Source organism: Bufo gargarizans, chromosome 1 (genome assembly GCF_014858855.1).
Source record: "Bufo gargarizans isolate SCDJY-AF-19 chromosome 1, ASM1485885v1, whole genome shotgun sequence".
Classification (NCBI taxonomy): domain Eukaryota; kingdom Metazoa; phylum Chordata; class Amphibia; order Anura; family Bufonidae; genus Bufo; species Bufo gargarizans.
Genome location: NC_058080.1, coordinates 69,635,916 through 69,654,904, shown reverse-complemented (window position 1 = coordinate 69,654,904; position 18,989 = coordinate 69,635,916). Strand labels below are relative to the sequence as shown.

General features: G+C 42.6%; 1 protein-coding gene across 1 annotated transcript; it reads left to right on the top strand.

Moving 5' to 3' along the window:
- Nucleotides 1-14,012: 14,012 nt before the first annotated feature.
- On the top strand, nucleotides 14,013-15,377 carry LOC122924545. The gene is made up of 3 exons (XM_044275763.1): nucleotides 14,013-14,075; nucleotides 14,126-14,998; nucleotides 15,369-15,377. Exons 1-3 carry the CDS (start codon nucleotides 14,013-14,015, stop codon nucleotides 15,375-15,377), a joined length of 945 nt encoding a protein of 314 aa, XP_044131698.1.
- Nucleotides 15,378-18,989: the final 3,612 nt, after the last annotated feature.

Here is an 18,989-nt window from a genome sequence, read left to right as displayed (position 1 = left end):
CATGTAAAAATTTATTTTTTTGTCACAAGTTAGTGGAATATGAGACTTTGCAAGAAGAAAAAAAAAAAAAACATTTTCTGCTAACTTGTGACAAAAAATAAAAGCTTCCATGAACTCACTATGCCCATCAGCGAATACCTTAGGGTGTCTACTTTCCGAAATGGGGTCATTTGTGGGGTGTTTCTACTGTCTGGGCATTGTAGAACCTCAGGAAACATGACAGGTGCTCAGAAAGTCAAAGTGCGTAAATTCACATTTTTGCACCATAGTTTGTAAACGCTATAACTTTTACCCAAACCAATAAATATACACTTATTGCATTTTTTTTTATCAAAGACATGTAGAACAATCAATTTAGAGAAAAATTTATATAGAAATGTAGTTTTAATTGAAAAATTTTACAACCGAAATTGTTGTAAAATTCAGCAGCAATGAAATACCACCAAATGAAAGCTCTATTAGTCAGAATAAAAGGAGGTAAAATTCATTTGGGTGGTAAGTTGTATGACCGAGCAATAAACCGTGAAAGTAGTGTAGTGCAGAATTGTAAAAAGTGGTCTGGTCATTAAGGGGGTTTAAGCTAGGGGGGCTGAAGTGGTTAATACCTGTTGTGACATGTACAAAATCTTCTGGTTTCATCATATATCTCTACCTCGCTGAGATTGTATATATATTGTTATATTTCATACGTTTCACACATTTATATCTACATAAACTGCAAACATTATTCAGCATTCCGGTCAACGGAAGTGGGGGATTACATACATCCCCCACTTAATTTGCATGGGATTCAAGATTATATATATATATATATATATACCGTATTTTTCGCCCTATAAGACGCACTTTTTCCCCCCCAAAATTGGGGGGGGAAGGCAGTGCGTCTTATGTGGCGAATACTTGAGTTTGTATACCGCCGAACGCATGTTGCGCAGCGCGGTGGCGGGTGTATTAGTGGGCATGGATGAGGGACGAGGGGCCGGCATCCAGGTCTGTAACTACAGCGGGCCCGCTGCAGTCACTGTATTCTGCTACACCGGGCCCGCTCACTGTAGGAGTCCTAACTGCAGGCAATGCTAACAGTCTTTTATCCAGCCTGTACTTACGATACTAACTTTCCGGCAGGCAGCGGGCTGGAGGCTGAACAGGTGGGCGGGCGCTTTCAACGTAACTCACTATGTCACGCGCCGGCTCCGCCCACTTTATGAATGAAGAAGGGAGAGCCGGCGCGTGACATAGTGAGTTACGTTGTAAGCGCCCGCCCACCTGTTCAGCCTCCAGCCCGCTGCCTGCCGGAAAGTTAGTATCGTAAGTACAGGCTGGATAAAAGACTGTTAGCATTGCCTGCAGTTAGGATTCCTACAGTGAGCGGGCCCGGTGTAGCAGAATACAGTGACTGCACCGGGCCCGCTGTAATTACAGAGCTGGATGCCGGCCCCTCATCCCTATTGGGGGTCATTCTATGGATGGCACTGTTATGGGGGTCTGTGGACACATAGCGTAAAATGCTATTTATGTGTCATCAACAGATCCCCCATAACAGTGCCATCCACAGTCCCCAATAACAGTGCCATCCACAGTCCCCAATAACAGTGCCATCCACAGTCCCCAATAACAGTGCCATCCACAGTCCCCAATAACAGTGCCATCCACAGTCCCCAATAACAGTGCCATCCACAGTCCCCAATAACAGTGCCATCCACAGTGCCCCCCATAACTGTGCCATCCACAGTGCCCCCCATAACCGTGCCATCCACAGATCCCCATAACCGTGCCATCCACAGATCCCCATAACCGTGCCATCCACAGATCCCCATAACCGTGCCATCCACAGATCCCCATAACCGTGCCATCCACAGATCCTGATAACCGTGCCATCCACAGATCCCCATAACCGTGCCATCCACAGATCCCCATAACCGTGCCATCCACAGATCCCCATAACCGTGCCATCCACGGACCCCCATAACAGTGCCATCCACGGACCCCCCATAACAGTGCCATCCACGGACCCCCCATAACAGTGCCATCCACAGACCCCTATAACAGTACCATCCACAGATCCCCATAACCGTGCCATCCACAGACCCCCATAACAATGCCATCCACCGACCCCCCATAACAGTGCCATCCCCAGATCCCACATAACACCATTAGGCACACCTTTTGGTTCAAATTTTTTTATTTTATTTTTTCCTCCTTAAAAACCTAGGTGCGTCTTATGGGCCGGTGCGTCTTATAGGGCGAAAAATATGGTATATATATATATATATATATGTATGTATGTATGTTCTGCAAAAACTATAAAACGCAACCATTGATTTAAACGAAAATTGGTATACACATCCCTTGCTACCTGGAAAGAAATCTTGCAGGGTCTCGGCTCTCTACGACGTACACGAGATAATCCCCAAAAATGACCTGTATTATCCAATACAAGCCTGCCAGCCTTTCACTTAAATCCTAACTGCCAATTGATGGGAGCTGTGGAGTTCACAGTTAAAGGGGCGTGAACTGTGTATTAGGTATACCGTGAACTGTGTATTAGTCACTGTGTATTAGGGCCGCAAAAAACAGAGATTAGTAGCAGCACCCTAAATAGGTTTACCAGAGCTGGAAAAATGGAATGCAGCAGCTGGACCGAAGGACCCCAGATCCAAGGCGGTCCGATTGAACGTAGTAGAAGAAGTGTAGGCTACAGCAGCATCTCCATGAAATTCTTTATTCAGGTCTCCAAGGTGCAGTACAAAAAAATGCAACGTTTCGGCTAAGTAGGCTATACTTAGCCGAAACGTTGCATTTTTTTGTACTGCACCTTAGAGACCTGAATAAAGAATTTCATGGAGATGCTGCTGTAGCCTACACTTCTTCTACTGTGTATTAGGGCCAGTCACCATCAAAGTCACTGTTAAAGGGGCGGTCACCGTCAAAGTGACACTTAAAGGGGAGACTTTAAGCCTCCTTCTAATTATAAAGTTACCTTGACAACTAAATCAACAGGGAGGGAGGGCGGTTTGGCAGCAGATCTTCAAAATGCGGCTTGGCAGACAGTCTAACGCTGGCAGCCACAAAAAACGATATACCCAACATAACACCATCCAATAACCCCTTATCTAATTTCCGAACTGTTGTTTGGTTTACCTAAACATCCATTACCCAGTCACAATACCCTATAGGGCACCTTCCTAATAAATCCCATGTTTCCTCATCCTACCTTGTAACTTAGACTAGTTTTTTTGTTTGTTTTTAAAAAGGTAAATCCACAATTGGTATAATTCATAATCCAATGCAGATTCCACCATATAGGGATTTCTTGATCTTTACCTTGGTTATGGTTTATGAGTTGTTTGTGTAAATTCTTAACATTGTGTCATTATTACAGGTCAACCCATTCCCTCGGTCCGCCACCACAGGAAAAAAAAAAAAAAAAAAAGGTGAACGAGGAGAAGGGAGAAAATGTGGAGGCGGCCACAGTTTAATGTTATTTTTTTGGGTAGTTTATATTTATTAGCTACTTTAGACACGCCACTTGCACACGACCGTAGCCCTACGAGACATACAGTCCAAAAAATAAAATCGTATCAATATAGATAATATTGCATCTACGAATATTTCAGAATTCGTGATCTACAGAACAATCATTGTGCTGCATGCAATATCTACACAAACAACATATATACAGTACAGACCAAAAGTTTGGACACACCTTCTCATTCAAAGAGTTTTCTTTATTTTCATGACTATGAAAATTGTAGATTCACACTGAAGGCATCAAAACTATGAATTAACACATGTGGAATTATATACATAACAAAAAAGTGTGAAACAACTGAAAATATGTCATATTCTAGGTTCTTCAAAGTAGCCACCTTTTGCTTTGATTACTGCTTGGCACACTCTTGGCATTCTCTTGATGAGCTTCAAGAGGTAGTCACCTGAAATGGTTTTCACTTCACAGGTGTACCCTGTCAGGTTTAATAAGTGGGATTTCTTGCCTTTTAAATGGGGCTGGGACCATCAGTTGCGTTGTGGAGAAGTCAGGTGGATACACAGCTGATAGTCCTATTGAATAGACTGTTAAAATTTGTATTATGGCAAGAAAAAAGCAGCTAAGTAAAGAAAAACGAGTGGCCATCATTACTTTAAGAAATGAAGGACAGTCAGTCCGAAAAATTGGGAAAACTTTGAAAGTGTCCCCAAGTACAGTCACAAAAACCATCAAGCGCTACAAAGAAACTGGCTCACATGCGGACCGCCCCAGGAAAGGAAGACCAAGAGTCACCTCTGCTGCGGAGGATAAGTTCATCCGAGTCACCAGCCTCAGAAATCGCAGGTTAACAGCATCTCAGATTAGAGACCAGGTCAATGCCACACAGAGTTCTAGCAGCAGAGACATCTCTAGAACAACTGTTAAGAGTAGACTGTGTGAATCAGGCCTTCATGGTAGAATATCTGCTAGGAAACCACTGCTAAGGACAGGCAACAAGCAGAAGAGACTTGTTTGGGCTAAAGAACACAAGAAATGGACATTAGACCAGTGGAAATCTGTGCTTTGGTCTGATGAGTCCAAATTTGAGATCTTTGGTTCCAACCACCGTGTCTTTGTGCGACGCAGAAAAAGGTGAACGGATGGACTCTACATGCCTGGTTCCCACCGTGAAGCATGGAGGAGGAAATGTGATGGTGTGGGGGTGCTTTGCTGGTGACACTGTTGGGGATTTATTCAAAATTGAAGGCATACTGAACCAGCTTGGCTACCACAGCATCTTGCAGTGGCATGCTATTCCAACTGGTTTGCATTTAGTTAGACCATCATTTATTTTTCAACAACACAATGACCCCAAACACACCTCCAGGCTGTGTAAGGGCTATTTGACTATGAAGGAGAGTGATGGGGTGCTGCGCCAGATGACCTGGCCTCCACAGTTACCGGACCTGAACCCAATCGAGATGGTTTGGGGTGAGCTGGACTGCAGAGTAAAGGCAAAAGGGCCAACAAGTGCTAAGCATCTCTGGGAACTCCTTCAAGACTGTTTGAAGACCATTTCAGGTGACTACCTCTTGAAGCTCATCAAGAGAATGCCAAGAGTGTGCAAAGCAGTAATCAAAGCAAAAGGTGGCTACTTTGAAGAACCTAGAATATGACATATTTTCAGTTGTTTCACACTTTTTTGTTATGTTTTTAATTCCACATGTGTTAATTCATAGTTTTGATGCCTTCAGTGTGAATCTACAATTTTCATAGTCATGAAAATAAAGAAAACTCTTTGAATGAGAAGGTGTGTCCAAACTTTTGGTCTGTACTGTATGCTTTAAGAGAATATTACTTACAGTTAATATGATGTCGTCCTCATCTTTCTCAAGTATGTGTCTGAACTTTGACGTACTTCCAGTAGCCATTGTAGTCAGTCACTTGTAAAGTTCAAATAGTGATGATTAATGCTTTATAACAAAGTTTTTCAGGGGTCATGCGACCAAAGCGTGGCTTGAATCACCTACTGACTAAATTTTTATTTTTAATACATAAAACTTTTACTTTTATTATTGATATTTAAAATTTAACACTCTAAATTGATTTAAAAATTCTCAGAGCGAGCAGTGAGTACTGATATATATTCCTGTGTACCTCTGCTCAGAGTACACCACTGTGTAGGATAGCCCCTGATATTTTTCTCAGGGCTTCCCAAATTTCCTAAGCCTTTTCTGCAACTTTATGTTTAGTTGCACATATATCTCTACTATGGAGACTCACGTAACACTCTAAATTGATTTAAAAATTCTCAGAGCGAGCAGTGAGTACTGATATATATTCCTGTGTACCTCTGCTCAGAGTACACCACTGTGTAGGATAGCCCCTGATATTTTTCTCAGGGCTTCCCAAATTTCCTAAGCCTTTTCTGCAACTTTATGTTTAGTTGCACATATATCTCTACTATGGAGACTCACGATGCCCATCTGATTCTAAAATCTAAGGTGTTCCTGCTTCCCTACATGTTTCGCCGACAAACTTCGGCGTCCTCAGGGGATATGCAGGAAGCCCTGAAACCTGCATATCCCCTGAGGACGCCGAAGTTTGTCGGCGAAACATGTAGGGAAGCAGGAACACCTTAGATTTTAGAATCAGATGGGCATCGTGAGTCTCCATAGTAGAGATATATGTGCAACTAAACATAAAGTTGCAGAAAAGGCTTAGGAAATTTGGGAAGCCCTGAGAAAAATATCAGGGGCTATCCTACACAGTGGTGTACTCTGAGCAGAGGTACACAGGAATATATATCAGTACTCACTGCTCGCTCTGAGAATTTTTAAATCAATTTAGAGTGTTAAATTTTAAATATCAATAATAAAAGTAAAAGTTTTATGTATTAAAAATAAAAATTTAGTCAGTAGGTGATTCAAGCCACGCTTTGGTCGCATGACCCCTGAAAAACTTTGTTATATATTTAAACAGCGTGGCCACCCACTGTAGGACCTATTAGTCTGTTGCACACATGATTAATGCTTTATAGACACTGGTCACAGTCACTGGGCGGTTCTATTACTGTAAATTACGTCATACGCTTTTTCAGCTTGTGAGTTCCGTTTAAAGGCTCTCACAAGCGGCCCCGAACGCACCCGTACTGCCCTATTGTATTCTGAGTGGATGCGGAGCCGCTCAGAATGCATCAGTCTGGCACCGTTTGTCCTCCGCTCAGCAGACGGACACCCGAACGCTGCTCGCAGCACTCTGGTGTCCCCCTGACCGTGCGGAGGTAAACGGATCCGTCCAGACTTACAATGTAAGTCAATGGGGACGGATCCGTTTGAAGTTGACACAATATGGCTCAATTTCAAACTGATCCGTCCCTCATTGACTTTCAATGTAAAGTCTGGACGGATCCGTCTGAGCAACTTTCACACTTAGAATTTTTTCTAAACTATAATGCAGACGGATCCGTTCTGAACGGATCCCATCGTCTGCATTATAGGAGCGGATCCGTCTGTGCACACTCTGAACGCAAGTGTGAAAGTAGCCTTACCCGCTTTATTTAAATTAGGGACAGCGATAGCAAATAAAAATAAAAAATCGAATATTATTTGGAACAAAAAAATCGAAATCAAGATTTCGATTTTTTTTTCACGAATATTCGAAGAAACGAATACATAGCAATATAGTGAATATATTCGTTATTTAATCAACTTCGGCATACACCTCCCCGACAAGCGTCCCGTCACCATGGGAACGCCTGTGGATTAGAAAATACCATCGGATCTGAGTTTTCCCTGAGATCATGAAAACTCAAATCCGATGGTACATTTTAACCCACAGGCATTGCCATGGTTACGGGGACGCTTATCGGGGAGCAGTATGCCAAAGTGGAATAACTACACATTGGGGGAAAAAAAGGACGAATATTCTAAATAACGAATGTATTCTTAATATTGCTTTAACTTCGTCTTTTAGAATATTCGTAATATTGCTCTAACTTCGTCTTTTAGAATATTACGAATATTCTATATAACGAAGTTAAAGCAATATTAAGAATATTCGTAAAATACACATATAGACTGCAATTTGGCTAATATAGTGCTATAGTAATTTTTTTAATAGTGTTCATATTTTCTAAAACTGAAGTTCAGAAGAGGCAAAAAAAAATTGACAAAAAATAAATAAATTATAACACTATATTAGCTAAATTACAATCTATATGTGTATTTTACGAATATTCGTAATATTGCTCTAACTTCGTATTTTAGAATATTACGAATATTCTAAAAGACGAAGTTAGAGCAATATTAAGAATATTCGTAAAATACACATTAGCCTAGCCATAGTCAATTAGTCATAGGAACGTTGCTTTATACTGTCAAAAGATCGCAATACACGATTAATTAAATCTCATATTATTCGCGATAAATGGAATAATGACGAATATTCGATTTAGACGAATATAAGACGAATATTCAATCGATAATTCGCGAATTATATCAAAATAAAAATATGGCACCCCCCGCTCATCACTAGTCAGCAGATAGTAGTATACGGAAATGCATTATGATGTCACAATGTATGGTCAGCAGATGATAGTATCCCGGATTTCATTATGATGTCACATTGTATGGCTAGCAGATGGTAGTATCCCGGATTCCATTATGATGTCACAATGTATTGTCAGCAAATGGTAGTATACGGAAATGCATTATGATGTCACAATGTATTGTCAGCAGATAATAGTATCCAGGATTCCATTATGATGTCACAATGTATGGTCATCAGATGATAGCATCCCGGATTCCATTATGACATCACAATGTATGGTCAGCAGATAATAGTATCCAAGATTCCATTATGATGTCACAATGTATGGTCTGCAGATGGTAGTTTCCCGGATTCCATTATGACGTCACAATGTATGGTCAGCAGATAATAGTATCCCGGATTCCATTATGATGTCACAATGTATGGTCAGCAAATGGTAGTATACGGGAATGCATTATGATGTCACAATGTATTGTCAGCAGATAATATTATTTAGGATTCCATTATGATGTCACAATGTATTGTCAGCAGATAATAGTATCTAGGATTCCATTATAATATCACAATATATGGTCAGCAGATGATAGCATCCCGGATTCCATTATGATGTCACAATGTATGATCAGCAGATGGTAGTATCCCGGATTCCATTATGATGTCGCAATGTATAGTCAGCAGATGGTAGTATCCCAAATTTCATTATGACGTTGTAAAGGATCTTCTAGCACTCCGACCGGGTACCTCCGTTGATGGATGCTCCCAGTGCTTCCCAAAGACTCCAAACACTCCGCTCTACACCAAAACCACCACAGGAGCTAGGAACAGCTCTTACAAGAGCTAGTAGTTATAGCCAGGGGAGTATAGCAAATCTTCAGCGTATAGCAATCCCCACACACATGAGGGGCCCTTGTAGAAGACTGTGACAGTTTATATTTTAGCCAATTACATGCATTTACAGTATTGAAACCTTCCCAGCAATTGTACACAAAACCCCCTTCCCTCTGTCTATAACGCAATCAACAAAATACAATGAGCATTGTCTTTGACGCAATTAACGAACACATTGGCATTGTCTGAGACGCAATTAACTAACACACTGGCATTGTCTGAGACGCAATCAACAAAATACAATTACCAATAACACAAAGGCTACAACCCACATAGCATCCTCCCCTCTGCCTGTAATATAATCATGGTACACCATGGTCAACATAATCATCACAGGCAGGAGAATGCACAATGTCCTCTGTCCTGGAGACAACCGAGTTGTAATTCAATTATCTCTCAGGACAGAGGGCAATATCCAATACACACAGAGAGACAATGGAACAGACTTCACTACTCAACGTATACAATGTCCCACCCTTTACAATACACATAGACATTTAACATCCCAACATAGCACAAATTAGTTGTAAAAGTCTCTTGGGCCTGGCTTTTCTGTCCAAAACAGTTCCACAGATTTAAGCTGTGCGGCCGGTCTGTCTTCTCCTTCAAAGTTAGAATGGGCCATAATCCTGGGGCAAGAGGCTGGCAACCAGGCCCCTCCAAAACCCAGTGGCGAGGTTGGTTTCGCCACACATCTCCCCCTCCCAGTGAAGACTAACCAGATACCTGACCTCACGCTGGTTGGTACCTGAGTTAGTCTGGCAGTCCACCCACAACCAAATACTGGACCTGTAGAATTTTGGGGCCTGGCTCTGTTCTGTACATCCTCAGCTGTTGAGTGGGCATTTGCTACTCCTTGCTTCATTGGTGTTCTCTAGCTTGGAGCTGTAGGTACTTGGTGGGCAGAGGCCGACTGCGCTCTGCCCAGATGCCAGCTCTTCCGCTGGGGTAGCCAGTGGGGAGTCAGCCTCTGGACAAGAGGATAGGGGAGGACAGAGGCCGACTGCTCTCTGCCCAGATGCCAGATCTTCCACTGGGGTAGCCTGTGGGGAGTCCGGCTCTGGAGAAGAGGATAGGGGAGGGCAGAGGCTGACTGCGTTGTTCTGCCTAGATACCAGCTCTTCCGCTAGGGTAGCCTGTGGGAAGTCCGGCTCTGGAGAAGAGGATAGGGGAGGGCAGAGGCCGACTGCGCTCTGCCCAGATGCCAGCTTTTTCCGCTGGGGTAGCCTGTAAGGAGTCAGCCTCTGGACAAGAGGATAGGGGAGGGCAGAGGCCAACTGCGCTCTACCCAGATGCCAGCTCTTCCGCTGGGATGGGGTAATGGAATCCTGCCCCCAAGACCTTGTTGCGGATCAGCTGTGGAGAGGAGGGATCGCTTACCTCATCCTCCTGGCATTCCTGCGGGGTTGGTGGGGGATCCGTACCGGCCGTCCAGCATCCCGGTAGGCCTGGTGCAGAGACTGCGGTCCCATCTGCACCATCAGAGTTAGGGGTGCTGTCCCCCTGTGGTTGGGGAAAGAGACCAATTGTCTCCTCTCCCTTCAAGGTACACTGCCGCTGGGGAATGGAGACGATTCTCTCCTCTCCCTGCAAAACATACTGCCAATGGGGAGCTGGACCAACTGTCCCTACTCCCTGAAACTCCGGCTGCTGTTGGGGATCTGGTCCGACTGCCCAGCATCCCTGTAGGGCCGGTGGAGAGATCTCGGTCCCATCTCCACCTGCCATATTAGTTTCCCCCCAGGACCAGTCTATGAGGTCCCCTACCTCTGTAGCTGGTACTGAAGCAGGGGATACTTCAGTCAGGTCTTCCCTGCTGTAGGGTTGTAGGTCTGGGACGGCCACCCAGCTCTCTGGCAGTGTATATTGGGACCAAATTGAGCTGAAGAAGTATTGGTAGTCCTGCTCCAGCTCCCACTCCTTTTTCACTAGAAATGCTAGGTCTTGTCTCACCTCTCTCGCTGTAGCCCAATCATGCATAGCCTCCCTGTAGTCATAGATATCCCAGAACCGGGACTATCCAGCATCTCCGAATTCCGGTTCTGCGAAGGCCTCAAACAACAGGCTAGGGCAATCATAATCCTCACCCTTGGGTCTGTCATGCTCAGCCATCCAGGGGGAGTGCCGAATCACTTCCCACCAGAGTGCCTGGTAGGCATTGTCTGGCCAAAGCTCCTTCCATACCAGGCTCTCCAGTTCTGTCACCCACTTATCCAGGGGCTGCTCTCCCAAGAGTCCCATCCGCATCGCCACACGCTTCTGTAGCCGCTGCTCATAACTGGGGAGGCTCTCACCTCACCACCACTGGGCATTTTCCAGGGCATCATACCAGATTTCCTTTCTGGCTTGTCGGGCATATTTATATCTGCACATTAAGGTCTAACAATATTAGAACCAAAATGGAGATTCACATTACCTTTAAGAGGCCAAACTCTCTGTTGGAATAAGCCAGAGAAGATCATGATGGTCACTGGCATACAATGTATATTGTTTTAAAAGTTATTGCCAACAGATGTGGTATCTTAAGAGAATGTAATGGGTCTCACATAAACTGTCTCAACTACCAGGGTCAAGAGAGGTTATTGCTTAAAAACACTGGTTTCTCTAAACATATCAGTCTGAGGAACAATGGGTGTTTCATGGCTAAACCATGATCTGATAAGAGACGTCCATAAAACACATCTGGTGTGGAATGGGTATCTTTTCGTATATATATTCCTGTGTGCATTTATTTAGCGTTTGAACTTGTTAATGATTCATATATACTATGCAATATTGATGTATTATAACCAAACATTATTAATGTATCTGTTTGTATTGTATCTCACTGAGGGGATATAGTAAGTTTTTATTTCCTTAAAAAGGGTCTATTCAGAGGAGCTGATGTTATTTCAAACATCATTACTCAATAGCTGTGACAATTAGGTGTATACAGACCAGGACAAAAGTTAAAAGATTATGGTTCTCTTATCTGACCATAAATAAGATGGTCTGTTAACTGTCAAGATGGATCCATGATGTCTGGGAAAGTGATTCTAAAGTGTCACAGAATAACCCCTCCTAATTGATTTAGGGTGGACAAGGTAAAAGTTTAAGTGGTGTAATAAAACCATATATATGTGTTAATTCCTAAAATATATTAAAATTGCTATATGATACAACAGTGCCATCAAGTGGTAGATGGGCAGAAGTTTTTCAAGAATGCCAATAAAATGACATCATCCCCATGATTACCATACGTCACACCCACCTTATCTAATTGGAAATCCCTAATCCAAGAGGGGATGGGCATAGATAAGGATTAGGATATCTGATTCAGTTTGGGGGAAAAAAGGGAGATCACTTGAAAAATCACTTGAGACAAAGAGGACTTGAGCCAAACATCACTTGGAACTTCTTCAGGGAGAACACTTGGGAATTTATTCATCAGCATCACTTCACACGTCAGGAACGTACCACAGGACGGGATAGATCTGAATCTTGGAAAGCTGGGTCCCTTCTAAAAGCTCTTTATCCCAAAGCAAGGGGTAATGTATGATCTATTTTACTTGCAGTAATTATAAATCGCTCCAATTGGCATATAGTTGAGACCCCATTATTAGTGGGTCAATAGTGTTAAAACAATAATTTTATGGGAAATTTTAATGAACGTGCACATCATTAGAATTTCTGTAATATTGCTATCAGAGTGGAATCTCTGATCGGATTTTATTATCCGTAGTTAGGTCAACGGGCGTATTTATAAGGTGTCTCTTACTGCCATATTCTCTGATTGAGCATAAGGGATTTTCCACAGATTCATTTCTATAGTTTTTTTTGTTGTTGTTGCATTATAATATTTTGATTACCAGTATATTAATCGGTAATAATTTGATAAAAGGAAAAAGTAATATTGTATTGTACTTAGGTCAGCCTGTAAACGGTGGAGCACCATCTTATGGTCAATTTTCATATTATCTTTGTATTCACTTGTATGCCATTTGTACTGCTTGTATTTATAATAAATTATATTTTGTATAATTAATTGCACCCTGTTTCATTAGCTGCACAAATTAACTTTAGATCTCATCAATAAAAGAACTGGCGTTTATATGTCCGCCAATTAAATTTTTCATTTTTCATTTTTTTATATATTTCATAAAATATGAAATCATAATTTTTATGATTTCATATCTTATATGAAATAAATACCCGACATATTTTGGAGGCACTGCTGAGATTGATTGAGATATTTCTATAACCAATTTGTGCAATTAGTGAAAATATTCTTTAATCCTTATTGGCAAGTCAAATTGTTGTTGTTATTGAATATTGATCAGAATCATGAGCGTAACAGGCAGCGACCCAGGTAATGGCCAGGTTTTAGCAGATAATCCATCTGACCCAGGAAAGATAATCTCTAAGGTTATCAATTATGTTTATTCCCGTTTGAAGTTAGATAAAAATATAGATGAATGGACTAATGAGTTGCAAGCAAGAGCCTTTGAAGAACGTTGTGATGTATGGAAGTTAGGTGGCATGGTTGATAGATACCTGACCTATATGGATTTGGCAAATGATAATACCAAGAGGGACCAACACCTCTTATGTGCATTGCCACCTGTTTTGTATGCATTGTTGGCAGTCAGTACTCTTTCTAAAACTAGGTATGAGTCTATAATGGGTACAAAAATATATGTATCCAAAATGGAATCAGAACTAAAATCCGCAGAAGCGAAGATCAAAGACTTAGAGTACAACCTTAGTCTCAGCCTTGATGCATACCAAAAGGCAAAAAGTGATTTAGAGGATTTATATCTCCAGTATTCCAAAATTAAACAGACAGATGAATCCGCCCATAATATAGTCAATGCTGAAAGGGATCCATCTAACACTGTGAGATCTCCTGACCCTCCATTTCTTACTCCCCAATATCCAGACATGTCATCACATGCTTTTACAGCAGACCCCATCCAAAACACTCAGCAACCTGAAAGTGTTGGCATGATTAAACAGGAGGCATTAACCCAATTAAGTCGGGCATTCCAAACTGTAACCACCTTACTAGGTGTTGATATCATGGAAGCCCCTAGAAGTGTCTCTCCTCATGTTCCCCTGGATAGACATGTTAGGGTTAGGGTTAAATCACCTGTGCGATATAAGTTTCATGAAAGTTGTGAAAGTGCATGTGAGTCTGACGGTGATGTGGGGAAGCGTGTGACTTATTCCTTGCCGCAGAATCACAGGCGACCAACGTATGCTGAGGTGGTTTCTAAGAAGAAAAATTCCCAATATTCAGAAAAGGATCAGTGCTCCTCCAGCATAATTAAGTTTTTAAATAGTACAGTATCCAAATTTTCCAAGAAAGGTTCATCTCAGATAGCCAATCACTTAGAACTGTATGAATCCACTATGGATTCTTTAAAGTTATACTCTGATGCTGACCGGATTAGGTTTCTTCCATGGGCATTTGATGATAGATATCGTCATTACTTTACATCCTTTAAGGAGAGAGGAGTACAAGATTGGCCAAGTGTTTTGCATGAGGTTAAATTGGAATTCGGACCATACCGAACCACTACTGCTGCAAAACGGGACATATATAGCCTTACGTGTAGACCCAATCAGAGTCCCCGTGAATTCCTCTCTGTCCTCAAAAATGCCTATGGGTTGGCATATAGATCCCCAAATTGGGAATCTGAAGAATTCAAGCAGTTATTCTATGATGCTATGCCAACCCAGATCAAACTTAACTTAGCCAGAGATCTGGATATTGATGCTCCCTTGGATAGGTTGGTGACGGCTGCCACAATGCTGTATAATATCAGTGAGTGCCATACAACAGGTGAGAGAAGGTTTAAAAATTCCCCAGAGCAAAAGGTAGCTGAAGCTAAGGTAAACCCTAACTTGGGATTTGAAAGCCAGCCACGAAGGTTCCCTGAGTCTACAGGACCTTCTCAACAAGCCCAGCAACAACAGGTAGGACCGCCCAAACAGACCAAACCCCAAAATAATAATGGATCAGAGGGGAATAATTCAGGTAATGGGAAGTCTAACTACCGTCCCTATTACAATAACGTTCCCCAGGGATATAGGTCCTATAACAATCGAGTTTATCAGGGTTATAGACGTTGGGATAATAGGCCCAGACAACAGAGGGAAGATAGGCAGGAATCCTTGAATTCACCCAGGAGTAGGTCACCTACCAATAACCAGGGTGCCCAACAAAGCCAAAATGTGCCCAAACCAAACAGGTTTGATCAGCTGGTAGAGCAAGTGGCCCAGCTGAGCAATATGGTAAGTAAGTTGTCCCAGTTATCCCCAGAAAAACAGCCTAATCCTTTTTTAGGGGCAACTGCCGGTCCCAGCAATGTAACAGCATAAAGCAGATTGGGCCGGGTCAGAACCCAGGCCACTGTAAGGATATTAAATTGATTGTGGTAGAATCTGATGTGATTCCTAATTCTTTATTTCCTTGCAGTACCCCTGACCCTGAAATTAGGGCCAGGGGGGAAATGTCTAATATGTCATTTGTCTTGCAGTCTAGTGATGTCAATTCATATGACCAGATGTCTGTTCCAATGTGTAATCACATCGTCCCAGCATCTAGCCATGAGCCAGCTGTGATTTGTGATGTCACACAGCTTGTCCCAAAGGGGGGGGCTAACGCTGCTCCTCCAGCTTGTCCTGGGAGACTCAGGAATGCAGAGGTCACGGAGCTGCAGAGAGGTCAACCTTTCAGACAGCAGATGGGTAAACATCCTAACTTTCTCTGTGATTTGTTGCAGGTGGATGGCCGATACTTTGTGGACATGTATCTACAAAATGAACTTATCGGACCAATCAAAGGATTAATAGATACTGGATCACAAGCCACCATTTTATCTTACACCTATTTCAAACAAGTTTCAGATTTAACATTAAAGAAGCCACGATTAAGGTCATTTGATGGCTCTTTGATAAGTGTAGGTGGAAATGCCTTACAGGTAAAAGGAACATCCTGGTTGACATTTAAGATTGGCAAGAAAACAATTAGACATCCCACATTGATTGTGGATCTTCCATATGATCGGATGATCATAGGAATCGATTTATTAAAAAGATTGAGTCCCATAGTTGATTTCATTAATGAAGCAGTATGGACTCAGGTGAAGGCACCTATTGCCTATGAATACTCTTGCAACACACAAGCACAACGCAGTTGTCACGAGATTGAAGAGAAACCTAACTCTATTGAAGTGCATTTCAGGAACAATCAAATACCGGAGGTCACAATCCTGAAGAATGGTAAGCCCGAGGAAGATATCAATGGTGCTGCTCGCACCATTACCATCCAGAGGGACAAAATCAAAAAGGTAACTCTGGATGATGATCTATTAACCATTTCTCTTGAAAGGGGGAATCAAGAAGTCTTGGACCTGACCAGGCACATTCAATCGATGGTACGGATTGAAAAGGTCAATGACAATTTATTGATTCCCGTACAGGTAAACAATATAGCCCGGGTGAAATATGCCAAGTTGGATCTGAAATCCGAAGCGAGTTACATAAGCCTAGGACTTTTAAAACAGATCACCAACCCTAAAATGATTAAAAGTTCCTCTCTACAGGACCAATGGGTTCATGATCTGGATGGAGATTTCCAGAGTCATAATATTGTTGCAAGATGTGTTTTATCTATCTCCATAGGAAGTAAAACTACGGAGCACGTTTTCATCGTGATAAATGAATCACGGTATCAAATGTATATAGGTAATGACCTTCTGCACCGATTTGCCATACAGATTGACATGGTAAATAACACCTTATGGTCCAGATTGCCGGGAAACCCAGAGGGGTTCCAGGATGAAGAACAAGCCTTACGATGGGGACAACAGATGCCCTATGCCGTAAGTATCATGGTTGCTGAGAAAGTTGAAATTCCTGAAGGATGCAAACCATTTCTTCTCCCCATTAAAGTAAAGAAGGGACAGAAGCTGAAGAACGCAGACGCGTTGATCTGTTTATCCAACAGAATGCAGCAACTCGGCCTAAAGGTAAAACCTACTCCACTGATAAACATCCATCAGGATCAGTTACACATGGTAATTCATAATATGGTTCCCCATAGCATATCCCTACGAAAGGACACCGTAATTGGTTTAGCTATGGATTCGGAATACTACACATTTGGATTCCAAAATGATGTTATTGGAATAATTCCTGATGAATACCTGACAGAGGAACAAACTGTGGAACAACATTTTTCCTCAAACCCTGAGGGGTTATTTAACATACACTCTGTTTATCCTTTCAGCTCTGAAGAAGGTACATGCCACATCGAAGAGTCATCATTAGTTTTCAACTATGAGATCGATGAAAAAGAGTATGAATCATACCAGCAAGGAAAGGATAAGGTACGCTACACCCAGATTGATTTAACTAGTGAGCTTGAAGAAGCTTACGAGTTAAGTCAGCCTGAGATTTTCCCAGAATTTCAGGAGCGGGTGGAAGAACAAATCTCCATGGCTGACGCATGCTCCGACGAGTCGAAGCGTCAACGGCTAAAGGAGCTCTTCGCAGAGTTCCAGGAGATGTTTGCCAAGGATTCTTATGACTGTGGGGAAACAAACCTACACGTTACAAGAATCCAAACAGATCCCGATGCACCCCCTGTTTTTGTCAAACAATACCGACTTCCACTGGCGGCTTACGAGTCACTATCTGAAATCGTCAAGAACTTGGAGGAGAGGGGTATCATCCGTCCAGTACACAGTTCATTCAATCATCCAATACTTGGAGTCCTCAAACCTAACGGTCAATTTCGTCTTTGCTCGGACCTAAGACAGTTGAACAAACGTGTTTATATGTCCGGATGGCCCGTGCCATATATTGACCAAAGTTTGGCACAAATACAAGGTGTCACTACCAGAGCTTTGAGACGTTCTCACAGCTCTGTGTCTCCACCCCTGTGATGATGTCACTTAGAGTTTGGAGGTGTTCTCACTGTTCTGTCTCTCCGCCCCTGTGATGAGGTCTTTACTCTCAGCTGTTCCTCCTGCGTTTGATTTCCCTGCCTTTAAATCACCCCTCCTCCTATTGCAGGGCGTGGATTATACTTCTCTTTTCAGTTGTAGCTCTGCCTTGAGTATCTTCACTTCTTAAGCTACTAGTTCTCTGGACCTGTGTTCTGCTGCTGTAAGCACTCCGGATATTGCCAGCGGCCCTTGGATCCGTCTTCTCTGCGGCTACAGCTCCATCAGCTAAGTGTGCAGACTTTGTTGTGTACCTGGTGATTTCCTGACTGGATCTGAGGTGGCCACGGTTCCCTCCATATTCTGAGCAGGGCATCGGTGGCCGTGCCCCTTCCACTATTGTAGGGGTTACAGGGCTCATCAGTCTAAGGTACGTGGGCATGCCTCGTTCCACCATTTGGATCCGGGCATGTGCTTTAGCAGCATAGGGAGAGTGTTGAGGGTCTGACAGGGGTCACCCTTTCTCTTCCCTAGTTTGGGTCCGGTCAGTAGCTCTTCTTACTGTGTATGCTCTGGTTACCCTTAAACAGCCGTGACACAAGGATCCAAAATCTTCACTGCCCTTGACTGTGCACAAGGATATTGGACGATTAAGGTGGATGAAAGGGATCAGTACAAACTGGCCTTTACATTTGGCAAATGACAGTATGCGTGGACCCGATTGCCCTTCGGGTACATAAATGCGGGCCATGAATTTGCAGTGTTCATGCATAAGGCAATGCCTGATGCCGCTGAACGAGGTACCTTATCCTATGTGGATGACATCCTGATCAAAAGTACAACTTTTGAGGAACATATTCAGGAGTTGAGGCATGTACTAACCCAGCTGAGGAAAGCAGGTGTAAAACTTTCTTTACAGAAGGCTCAATGGTGTCGGACCAAGGTTAATTTCCTAGGTCATGAAGTCACTGCGGATGGAATTAACCCACAGAAAAAGAAGGTGGAAGCAGTGACCAAGACAAAATCTCCTACAAATCTCAAGGAGTTGAGATCATTCCTGGGTATGATGAACTACTCACGTAAGTTCATAGATAATTATGCCGAAATTACAAAACCTCTTTTGCAGTTGCTAAAGAAAGGAGTAAAAT